Raw genomic sequence first — 11610 nt, forward strand, 5'->3', positions numbered from 1 at the left:
GGACTGGGGGTATTTATTGGACCCCTGCGGAGCCTGTGGCAGGCTCAGTTGTAGGCTGTGACCTGATTGACCCAGGTACTGAACCTGCTGACCTGAGTGTACATGGCAGGCGTGGGCACACTGCAGTCACTGGTGCCCCAGGAGACCGTATCAGTGAGCACCCATGTGTTCCCCTTCTGGCAGACAAGCAGGCCTCCAGAATCACCCTGGCGGAAGAGAGGGGAGAAGTCTGCATGGGGGGTGGGAGTACCACAGGAAAGTGCTGAGGACAGGACAGGGGGCCAGCACTCAGCTGGCGCAAGGAGGCCCCTGACAGATCGTGGAGCTGGTGATGCATGAGCCCCGGTACTGCTGGCACCGTCTCACAGTGAGCAGGGCAGAACCCGCTGCCGCAGGTGTGCCCGAGTCACACTGCCTGTGGGCCGGGCAGGGCTGGTTATGCCCCACATGGCTTGCCCCTACCCTTCCCTTCCACCCAGATTTTTGACCCAAGTTCCTACCCACACCACTGAGGCACCCAGCCATGTGAGGCCTTCAGACAGTGCCTCATTTGAGGAAGCCAGGAAAACTGGTGAGACGCACATTGTGTACTGGGCTGGGGAGGCGAGTGTCAGTAATGTGAGATCATTGTTCATAGTGGTGGGATTCCAGGAAGTGTGCCTGTGGAGCCAGGAAGGGGCCGTGTAGGATGGGCATGGGCACAGGCCCCCAGGGTGATGGGTGCCAGGGTTTAGACCAGGGCATCCTGTGAGTTCCTCACCCCCAGGGCCTACACACCTACACTGCCCACCCTTCCTTTCCCGTCTGCGGCCCAGGCACTCAGCACAAGATGGACAGACCTGCAAAGGCTCAGCACCAGATGCTCGGTCGTACTCACCCAGGATGACAAAGTGGCAGCCAGGGCTGCAGTGAGAGTGGGGTTGGGCAGCCAGAGGGAGGGCAGAGTGACACGAGAGGGGCCTCCAGAGCAAGGCGGTGGGGAGGTGGGGCAGGGGTGGGGCAGGGAGAGGGGAAGCACTCCCACAACATTGCATTGGGCAGCCGTGACCGCCCTGGACTGGCCAATGACAGACCCACCGCAGAAGCAGAAGCCTTTGCTGTCCTGGGGTCAGGGGTTAGCAGTGGGGGTGGGCCCAGGCTAAACCCAGGCATGAAACACCTGAGATCCTGCCCCACCACCAGGGTCCTGTACCTACGGGGACACCTCCCAGGGCCAGGAGCCCAGCACTATCATCTTCCCATTGACAGTCCTCTGGCTGAAGTGCAGCGCTGGTTTAATGGCAAGAACGCCACAGCCTGGCCATTGGACTGGAAAGGACCTGCTTCCCGCATCCCAGCCCACTTCTCCTCTCCTCCTGGGTACCCCCAGGCTGTGTCTCCAAAGGGGTCCAGATCAAGAGGGCTCTTATCACTGCTCTTCCTCTCATGAGCACCTCTGGGCCTCTACAGCAATCTCAGCTGCCCCGTCCAACCAGCCCCGAAGTCCTGTCCATTCTTCCACATCTCTCTCCATCCTACTCACACCAGCTCTACTCCACCCCCCATCCCAGGCCATTCTTCCCTCTGACCCAGGTGTATGTTGTCCCCTTCCTTTCTAACCTCTCCACTCACTCCAGACCTCAGCAGTCTGGACCCCACATACAGCCAGATGGCTTTTAAACTATACATCCTTTTGCTTTGAAGCTTCCTAAACCCTCCCCTGCTCCTGGACCCGGCCTAAGCTCCCATCCCATTTGGGAGACTGGCCCCTGCCCACCTCTTGCTTTCTCCCAGCCCTGCCACACCCTTTTTCCTTTGCCCACTCTTATCTACCTGCTTGCCTTCTAGCCACCCCAGCCCCTTCTCAGCCCCTGAGCAGGAAGCCTGGGCTGATACTGTGTTGCCCTAAGGCTGTTCAGTCAGGGCTGGGCCAGGCCCACTCACCCCAGGAGGAGCTAAGGAGGATGAGGCTGAGGGTCAGTCTGAGCAGCAACATTACAGCAGACATGAGGCTGAGAACTGGGCCTGGCTTTATGGGTCTCCTTGTCCTTGCACCAAAGTCCCAGGAGTGAAGCCAAGCAGCTCCTTCCCATGCTGTGTCAGCAGGAGGGTTCTCCTGTGTCAGAGCCCTCCACCCAGGCCTTAGCAGATAGAGCCCAGGTGTGAGGCTCTCACCTTCTCCATCCCCCAAATCCTGTCCTCTGATTGGCTCCCCACCTCACCTCTCAAGTGTTGAGCACCAGGTACTAAGGACTTGTGCTTAGCCTTAATGCTGACCACTTGGCGGCTGGTATCAGGGAAGTCTCCCACGGTTATCAGGAGTGCCAGACCCAAAAAAGTCTGCTTAGCACTCAGGGGTGTTCCTGACTGGTAGAGTAGACCTGTACCAGCTCTACTGTGGAGAGCCAGGGCCAGTGGCCAGGACAGGGCAAATCCTAACACATCATCTCAGTGATTCCTTGTCAACTTGGAACAGAAGTCATGGTTTGGTCAGGGAGGTGATGACTCTCCTGCCACATGGTATGCGTGGGCCCAAAGCTTCATCTGTCTGGTTCCAGAGCCCACACTGTTCATGATGATGTCTGGGAAGGGTCTTGTGCACAGGAGGGCAAGGTATGAGCTCTTGGTGACTGACCTACCCTGGATGGAGACCAGGGGTAGAAGGGTGACAGCCATCAAATCTCACAGCGTCCAGCCCTTGGGGCTCCCATGAACAAGCCCTGGTATCTACAGCCCATTCACTGAAGAGCTCCAAGCTGAGCCTGAACTGAGGGAGAGAAGACACACCTGTGTGCAGAGTTGCAATGGGTAAGTTGGTTTGCCTCCTTTTAAGAGTGTGAGCACTGTGGCTGATTCAAGAACACATCAGTCAAAACAACAAGATGAAAAAAAAATAAGTTAATTGTTGACTGGAGAGAAGGATAGATAGGTAATAAAGCAAATATAACAAAATACTAATTGTAAAGTCTGTGGTGGGTATATAGGTGTTCAATGTGGAATTTTTTTTTTTTTAAACCCAAACACTCTGATGGTTTTCAGGGAGAAGTTTTTTTTATGTATATAATTTTACTTATTTATTTTTGTCTGTGCTGGAGCTTCGTTGCTATGCAGGCGTTTCTCTGGTTGTGGTGATCAAGGGCTACTCTTTGTTGCAATGCACAGGCTTCTCATTGCAGTGGCTTCTCTGGTGGCGCACAGGCTGTAGGATGCATGGACTTCAGTAGTTGCGGCACATGGGCTTGATTGTTGAGCTTTCCCAGCTCTAGAGCACAGGCTCAGTAGTTGTGGCCCATGCTCCTCAGTATGTGGGATCTTCCTGGACCAGGTAGCAAACCCCTGTCTCCCACATTGGCAGGCGGATTCTTTACCACTGAGCCACCAGGGAAGCCCCCAGTGTGCAATTTTTTCAGTTTTTATGTTTATAAAAATAAAACCCTTCATAATAAAACATAATAAAAACACTGAGAGAAAAAGCACAATCAGGGACCTAGGGATGTCCAGCCTGGAGTAGGCTATCCCCAGGGACTGGGCAGATTCTAGCAGTTCCAAAGCTCCAGGGGAATTATGCCATTCTCTCCCAGGGCAGGATGCTCCCACCAGCACCTAGCACCTGGGTGCTCAGCAAAAGTCTTCTGGATAAATGTGTCATGTCATCTCTTCCCACGTGAGCCCTGTGACCCCTGGCAGTCAGAAAACAGAGTCAGTCCCCCTAGTCATAGCCCAACAAGTGCAAACAGAAGCTCAGCGTCGTGTTAGTACCTCAGGTGTGCCTGGTCATCAGAGGGGTTTCACAGATAAAGGCGTTGTAGGAGTGTGCTTGTGAGAACTTGCCGTTGGAATCAGGAAGCAGCTCCTCCATCGGCATTTTAGCCATAGTGGGGCAATGCGGGGTGTGTGTGGGGTGTGGTCTGACTGGGAGCTGTGGGCTTGGTCCTTGGTCACTGATGAGGCAAGTAAAGGCTCTAGGTGGGGGCAGTACATAGAGCCTTTTGGGTTGTACAATGGTCTCCCATGAACCAGAGGGCAAAAGCCAGGCATGGGAGTGATAGGGGGATCCTCCATGGTATGGAGAGGGGTCTTTCCACCTTGAGCCTGCAGTGGCTTGCCAGGGCTGGGGTTCTAGAGGGGTAGATGACTAAGGTGGTGAGTGAATGGTGCCCCTCAGGCCAGACTCTGCAGCCATGGGAAGGAATGGCCTTTGCAGGGACAACTTAGCCACAGAGCCCTGCTGGCTGCTTGTTCCCCTCCACCCAAGAAAGACACAGTCATCTGCTGAGGTAGGTGTTTGTGTTTTCTGGGTTTATTCCTCCTTGTTCCAAGCTCTAAGCCTCACCCTCCTTCACTCCACATCCATGGCCTGCACAGTTTCCTCCACCAGCTCCAGGGTCAGCGGTACCACTGTCTGGGACAGGACAGGTGTGGTGCCAGGGGCAAAGCGGTACTGGCTGGACCTGGGAAGAAGCAGGGATGACTCCTCAAAAGGGGCCCATCAAGTGTCCCGTCCGCTATAGCCCTGTCTTCTGCTACTACCCCATCCATCCTCCCCTGGGATTCCTCCACCCCCGGTGCTCCTACCTCTCTATAGGCTTTGTGGGAGAGCTCAGGGCTCGCAGCATCTTGGCACCAGCCGCGGTGATCACACATGCATCCACATTGCCCCCAGAGCCCAGGTCACCCAGGATCCCTGCAGTGATGGCTTCCACCAGCAGCTCCTGCGCTGCCTCCAGCTGCAATGATGTGTGTCAATGAGGCCTGATGAACCCTTCTAGATCACCCTTAGGCTGTAGCCTGGACACAGTTCATCTTGAAGCCAGGCCTCATTTGCTCACACCCAAACTTCCCTCTCTCTCGCCCTACACCCCCATCTCCACCCCAAGCTCCTCTACCCTGGTTTCAGTGTCCCCTGTACCGTGACACCATGTTCCCACTGCCCCCATCTTCACAAACTTCTGAGTCACACTTGTGGCTCTGCTTCCACTGGCCTGTTCACCCACCCCCAATTCCCCACTCACTGCCTTTTCTTTCTGGGCCTTAGCCGCTTATAAAGTGACATACATATGCCTTCTGCTTCCATCCATCCCAAACGAAATCCAGACCCCAGACCCCACCTGCTGTTCCTCTCTCCTCAACTTCAAGTGGCACTGAGTTTTGACTTCTGAGGCAGTACAAGCTTTGGCACTGTTAGAATAGCACCTCGCCCTCATTCCACTGGCCCCTCAGTCTCCACTCAATCGTCACCTCCGAGAAGCCTTCCCCGACTAGGCCAGGGTTCCTCTGCGTTTCCCCAGCTCGCGGGTGCACTTCCCATCAATGCTCGCATAATGTGGTGGTCGGGGAGTGGGGGCAGGTGTCACTCACCGTCATGTTCGGCTGGAACCGGTCCTCTAGCACTGCTATGGCCGCATCCTGGCCGGATCCTGCAAGCAAGAGGGGCATCTGAGATCAACTGCGGCGGCCCAGTCGTGGGATAAACGTTGAGGTCAGGGTCGCATAGCAAGGTTCGTGGACAGCGGGCAGAAGCGCTCACCCAGGGCCGTGAAGGGCAGCCGGCTGTAGGAGCCATGGGGGTGCACGCTGTAGAGCTGCGGTCCTGTGAAGTCCACGCCGCCCACGATCAGTGACGCTCCCACGTAGCCCTGGTACCTTTTCGCCGAGTGGGTACGGTCAGCGGAACGCACCGGAGCCCAAGTCCCGCCCCTCCACGAAACCGCCCCTGCGTCCGAACCCCGCCCCTTCCCGCGGTCTGGCTCCCCGTAACTGACAGCGCTCCTCGCCGTTGCCCTCTTAGCTCCTCTTAGGCCCGCCTCTTCCGGGCTCTCGGACTTCTCAGCCCCGCCCTTTCTCCGGTCCTGTGTCCTCTCAGCCCCGCCCTCCCCGCAGCTGCCCCTCCACGGGGTCAGCTTAGACCCGCCTCAGCACCGGAAGAGCGTCTGGCGCAGCATGCGGGTGACGGTGGCCACGCGGCACTCGCGGCCCGTGGACAGCGCGTGTAGCTCCATGTTGGACGCCGCCATCCGCGTGGTCATCTCGGCGTCCGCGGCTACTCCAGCCCCACAGCAGCTGAGGGCGAAAGGAGGGGTCCGTGTGGGCGTTGCTGGGATGTGCTGGCACCCCGGATGGGAACGAGGGGGCGGTTCTTGGAGGGGGAGAGTTAGGCGGGGGGATGCTCACTAGATTTTGGGGGCGATGAAGTGGATCTTTTCACAGATCTTGTCCGCGACGACCGAATCGTTAGTGGCCCGAGTATCCGCGCCCAAGATGACCCCGTCCTGGGGATGGGAGGGAGGAGCCGTTGGCCTAGTCCCCACGTCCCATTTCCCGCCGCCCTTCTAGGCCGCGCCATCCCAGCTCCCTGCTTACTTGGAACACAAGGCCTGCAATGGTGGTCCCGGTCTTGCGTGCGTGAGGGACCCGGAGCCCCGGGAGGGTGCGTTGCAAGGCTGCGTTTCTGGAAACGGAGAGGAGAGGCCCAGGTTTCAGTTCTTCTGGGACCCTCATCACATCCCCTACCTCTGTCCCGGTTTCCCTCACCTCCTGCGGTAAACCTGGGAACCCGTCTTTCAACACACGTACCCTCCCCCACTCTCGCCCCCAGGAATTTTAAAGATCCTGGGGTTGTCACTCCCGGAAGCCCTCGCTGAAGGGCATAGGCAGCTGGGGAACCAACCATTCCCGCCCTCACCTGTCACAGTTCTCGAAGGAGAAACCCCTTTGGGGCTCTAGCACTGTCTTCTGCATCTCCAGGTGGGCAGGGGGTCAGAGCAGTGGGATCAGCAGGAATAAAAGAAGGCGGAAGGCTTGTCCTCTGCACGGCTGCACTATTGTTTCCCCCTTTCGCTTTCACCTTTCCTCAAAGCATGCTGGTCCCTTTCTGCAGCTTCTCTTTCACTTTCACCTTCAGCTCTGTCTTTTGCAACTTAGGAAGAGGGGAGATGTCCCTTGCCTGGCACTCCAAGCTGCTCCTGGGTCCTCTGTCTGAACAGAGGGACAAATCCCTCCTCTTTGGCCATTGTCCAGCCTGAGCCCCGAGCTCTGCCTACCCTGACCCCTACCTTTAACCTCAAGTCTCAGTGCCCTAAGGCTATCACATTGACCAAGTCTCTGTTCTTATTATTACCCATCTTCAACAGCATCAGTCATGGCTGCCTTTTGTCCTTCTCCCAACTCCTGCCTCTTGTTTGCTGTCTTTGCCTTCTTCCCAAAACTCAAACACTGAGGCTCAGTCCTCTCAGCCAAGGCGATGCTGATCTGTCTTCCATGTTTCAGATGCCATCCCCTCTCTCAGGAGGGGCATCATGATTGTCCCTCAGGTGGCCTGTAGGCATGCTGGGCTCTGCCCATGGCCAAGCCTTATTTCACCTCCCAAAGGACCCTTTATCTAGCCACTTCTTTCTCTGGATTACTACTTGTCTTGGCTAGCATCCTTTCCCTGCTGGGCACAGCATTGGCCTCCCTGGTTTCCCCACAATTCCTGCCCTTCACCCTCCACCCCAGACTACACTCCATGCTCTGTAGAGAGGGGACTCTTTTCTAGGTTGGAAATCTGGTCACACCCCCTGGTTAAACCCTGTATCAGTTGCACACAGCTCTTAGGCTCAAACGAGTCTTTACAGTCACCCTTCTCATTCATTCCATCTGATCTCTGCATTGGCAACACCTCCTCTGGGAAGCCTTTCCTGACCCACAAGACTCACCACCTTGTTGCTCTCTATACCTTTCTCTCAGATCACTTAGCTCCATTACCTAAAAATTAAATCTTCACTAGTGAAGTGACCTATTTAATGGCTGTCACTCTCCTACATTCTAAACTCTTGTGCTTCTGTCATCCACCTAGCACTCAAAAGCCTCTGTCCAGAGGTGGGGTCTCGCCTGCCCATTTGGGAGCTAGGAGGGACATTTCAGATCTTCTACATCCTGTACCCTTGGCTCCATGTATGCCCATTCCACTGCTATGTGTGCAGCTGCCTCCAGTCCCCATGCCCAGAGCAGAGGTAGGCACAGGCAGGCTGCTTAAACAGCTCAACCAGCAGTTTGTGCAAGCTAAATCGCTCCAGTCGTGTCCGTCTTTGTGACTCTATGGACTGTAGCCTGCCAGGCTAGGTTGCCACGCCCTTCTTGTGGGAAGCTATACATCTCAAGGTGCCCAGTTCAGTCCCAGGCTTTAGCAAAGCTCTTTACTCCACAAAGCACCAGGCCTGTGGCTGCAGATGAATGCATCCTGGTGTGAGGACCCTAGTGCTTTTCCTTCAACCCACAACACACATGTCAGGGCTTTTAACAGCAAAGGAATGTCTTTATTCAGGGGGCATGGGATTTGGACTGGCAGTCGGGGGTACAGCAGTGCTATTTCGGTATATACCCAGCAGGATGGCATTGATGTGCTCCAGTGTCTGATTGCTGAAGACCATATTGAGGTGCTGTGTCCCTGGCAGAGGCAGCAGGTGCACGGGCTGTTTCTGGCGGCCCTGCCAGCGGGCACAGAGCTCGGTGCTGCGTGTGGCCACAGTGTCATCACCATCCTCATATAGCACATCCACAGGGTCTGTGTAGGGGAAGCCGTGGTCATAGATGTAGGTGCTGGGAGTGGGCAGGCCTATGCCATAGAGACAGTACACTTCCACGCCAGGTGCTGGGAGGCCTGCCAGCAGGTCACGTGACTGGAGCCACATGTACCAGCCTTCCTCAAAGTGCAGGTCTGTAAAGAAGCGCTGCATGTCACGGCTTGTGTAGTTGATACTGGGGGTGGAAATGAACACATGGTCCTCAGGCCACGTCTGCCTGGCGGGAAACATCCAGGGTGACGTTGTCGTCATGCGCTGCTCCTCTTTCAGCTTGATGCTGGACATGATTGGGATGCCTTGGTTGTCACCTGAGGACAGAGAGCAAGGTGGGCAGGGCTACTCCAGGCCCACAACTTACCCCCCAGCCCAAGCTCCGCTGGACACTCAATCTTGTCCTTGCCCAATCCAAACACAGAATCCAAGTCTCAGACTAGAACTGGCCTAGCATTCAGGAGGTGCTCATGTGTACTTGTTAACTGAGAAGCCCCGATGGCACCTCTGACAGGCAGAGCTGGAGGGCTTCAACAGGAGGGCAGGGGAGCAGTGTTTCCTGAGGACGGGAGTATGAGTTGGGGGGATATAGTGCTGGCAGTTCTGTCTCAGGCAAGTGTCTGTCGACCCTTGTGGCCTGTGCTGCACAGGGCTCAGAGCTGTGTTCTGGGAAGGATGAGATGAGACCCATCTCTGTTTGACACCCATTGATGTGGTCTGAGGAGTGTTTCCTTCACTTCAGCTCCTAGGGGTAAGACCATGTCCAGCTGTGCTCAGCCTACAGCAGGTGCTCCACATGAGGTATCGGGGAAGGGCAGGAGGGGCTCCTGGGGTCTGGCCCTGGCTTTGGCAGATCTGCTGTGGCCTGGCTTAGGGAAGATCCGTGTGCAAAGCAGCTCCTGGGAGCTGAGTGGGTAGACCTGAGGCCACAAGGAACAGACCTCAGTCAGACTCAGCAATGAGTCAGATTGCTGGGATTCACTTCATCTTTGTTTACCTCCCCTTTGTCATTGCTGAGACAAACTGTCAGGAGTTTGTCTAACAGTCCAGGCTGGGCTCACTGCTCTCCAAGGACAATGAAAGGGGCTATTTCCCAGAGGTGGTAGACAACACCCCCCAGCTGGGCAATGTGAGAAGAAACAGGAGGCCCTCTCACCTGAGGCCAAGACTAACATAGGCTTGATGGAGCCACCCCAGGGAGCCCCGAGAGAGATGAAACCGTCGATGAAGCGGTCCTTCCAGGTCTGGGGTTGGCGCAGTAAGAAATAGAGCAGGTGCAGGCAGCCAAGGCTGTGCCCAATGAGGAAGACGGGCTTCCCATATGTGGCATGCATCTCCTCCACCAGTCCAGCAAGCTTCAGGTAGTACTCCTCCTGCTGGCCTGCAGTGGGGTGGATGGGTCAGCATGGCTGGAGGTGGGGGCCTCCGCCCTGCCCCCCAAGCCCCCTAAACATGGAGACACTCACTAGGCTCCAGCCGCCAGTCGTAGGGGGCGGCCCGCACTGTCTCATCCCGCACGTACCCATTGTTGACCAGGTTCTGTACCAGTGTGTGCATATAACCTGTCAGGGAGGCAGCGGCACCAGGGGCTGTGGCCATGGCCCCTGCAAGCCCAACACAGCCTAGAGCCCCACCCTCTCCCTCAGCACACACACACCTGCCAACTTGCTGCTGTCCAGGTATTCGACAGAGTAGGTCTTGCCAAAGCCAGGGACACGGATCTGTACACCGGGGGCATTGGACACCCGCCCAGAGCTGCGATTGTACACAACCCTGGGGACAGTGGGACATTCAGCGGACCCGCAGCCAAGAAGGAGGGCAAGGGACTAGGCCAGAGGGGACGGCACCCACCTGGTGTTGTCAATCCAGCAGTCTACCCCAAGGGGCAGGAACATGTTGAGGTCTAGCCAGATGGTGAAAAAGTCCTCCGTCTTGCGGTAGCACATCCAGTTCACCACACTCGGTTTATCCAGCTTGGCTTCCAGCTGATTCCCCAGGCAGCCGGGCACTGCGGGCACCAGCCTTCACTCTGGATCCCTTCCATTCTCCCGTGGTGGACCCACCCTAGCCTCACCTCCCCGACACCACAGTGACTAGCCCCACCCCTTCCTCTCCTATACACACCGTCAACCCCCAGAGACTAAGGACAAGATCCTCTCTTTCTGTTCATATCCACTGCTCCATCTCCCCAAAGCCCAGACTCCCCCCAGGGAGGGAAGATCCAGGGGCCAAGGCCACTGACCACTGCCCCCACAGAGCAAACAGATAGCATGACTCTCCATCTCTGCCAAAGTCCAAGAGGAGAACAAATAGAGTGGGGAGTGGGGGCAGGACTTGACAGGCCTCTCCTGCTCTCCTGGGCTGGGCACCTCGTCCTTGCTGGGGTGGGGGCTGAGGAAGGAGCGGCTGGGGGGAGGGAGGGGGCTGGACCCAGGGTCTGGCTACAGCTACAGCTGACCACAGCTTGTAATGCCCTGACCAAGCCCTCCGGCACACCCACCCTCCACTCCACCCACCTGGGGGAGACACCCTGGAGACACAGGAACAGTGTGGTGCACGAAGGGGTGGATTTCTCCTCAGGACAAGCCTCTGGCCCCTCCAAACACTGAATTAAGAATCAGGGCTAATGCACGGGCAGAAGGGCGTTGGCAGGCTCTGCTACCAGGGGTGGGGGCCCTGGTTCCCCAAGGGCTGGCCGGGTGTATCAGGGGCCTGGTGGGGGCTTACCGAGGATGACGGGCCGTGTGTGGTTACTGAGCTCAGCCTTGGGCGTGGTGTGCGGGGGAAACAGCACATTGAAGAGCCAGAAAGGGGCGGCGGGGGGGAGCAGCAGCCCCAGCAGCAGCAGGACCCACTGCCGCGGGGAGCCGGGCAGCCCCATTCCAGCCCTAGTGCCTGGTGCCCGCTAAAGCGGTCCTGGGCTGGCCTTATCTGGAGTGGGGGTGGGAGGGGCCCCAGGGCCAGTGGGAGGGACAGCCTGGCCAATGGGGCTGGCCAGCGGTTGCCGGAAAGGGGCACAGCCTTAGGGAGCCGGCTCTGGGCCTGGATTCAGTCCCGCCTTCTTCCCCCGTGCCAGGGG

At 57.1% G+C, this 11610-nt stretch overlaps 3 protein-coding genes across 5 annotated transcripts; all 3 read right to left on the reverse strand.

Moving 5' to 3' along the window:
* Positions 1-44: 44 nt before the first annotated feature.
* On the reverse strand, positions 45-3375 carry CTRL (chymotrypsin like). The gene is given in 9 exon segments (XM_055554181.1): positions 45-206; positions 271-374; positions 377-451; positions 518-660; positions 761-782; positions 836-906; positions 1026-1102; positions 1193-1296; positions 1924-3375. Coding segments are annotated over 9 exon segments (822 nt in total). The 5' UTR covers positions 1988-3375.
* An 855-nt stretch (positions 3376-4230) lies between these two features.
* On the reverse strand, positions 4231-7930 carry PSMB10 (proteasome 20S subunit beta 10). 2 transcript variants are annotated; one of them, XM_055554179.1, is made up of 8 exons: positions 6662-6886; positions 6340-6427; positions 6151-6248; positions 5899-6039; positions 5507-5622; positions 5338-5396; positions 4555-4706; positions 4232-4430 (listed from the first exon to the last, which is right to left on the reverse strand). In XM_055554179.1, the coding sequence occupies exons 1-8, from the start codon at positions 6715-6717 to the stop codon at positions 4319-4321; spliced, it is 822 nt and encodes a 273-aa protein (XP_055410154.1). In that variant the 5' UTR covers positions 6718-6886; the 3' UTR covers positions 4232-4318. The 2 variants fall into 2 exon arrangements, with proteins under 2 accessions (XP_055410155.1, XP_055410154.1); XM_055554180.1 differs by lacking the exon at positions 4555-4706 and having other exon boundaries at positions 4231-4430; positions 6662-7930.
* Positions 7931-8147: 217 nt separating this feature from the next.
* On the reverse strand, positions 8148-11540 carry LCAT (lecithin-cholesterol acyltransferase). 2 transcript variants are annotated; one of them, XM_055554178.1, is made up of 7 exons: positions 11259-11371; positions 11048-11136; positions 10383-10539; positions 10189-10304; positions 9998-10093; positions 9688-9912; positions 8148-8848 (listed from the first exon to the last, which is right to left on the reverse strand). In XM_055554178.1, the coding sequence occupies exons 3-7, from the start codon at positions 10475-10477 to the stop codon at positions 8274-8276; spliced, it is 1107 nt and encodes a 368-aa protein (XP_055410153.1). In that variant the 5' UTR covers positions 10478-10539; positions 11048-11136; positions 11259-11371; the 3' UTR covers positions 8148-8273. The 2 variants fall into 2 exon arrangements, with proteins under 2 accessions (XP_055410153.1, XP_055410152.1); XM_055554177.1 differs by lacking the exon at positions 11048-11136 and having other exon boundaries at positions 11259-11540.
* Between the last annotated feature and the right edge of the window lie 70 nt (positions 11541-11610).

This window comes from Bubalus kerabau, chromosome 17 (assembly GCF_029407905.1).
Source record: "Bubalus kerabau isolate K-KA32 ecotype Philippines breed swamp buffalo chromosome 17, PCC_UOA_SB_1v2, whole genome shotgun sequence".
Lineage (NCBI taxonomy): Eukaryota > Metazoa > Chordata > Mammalia > Artiodactyla > Bovidae > Bubalus > Bubalus kerabau.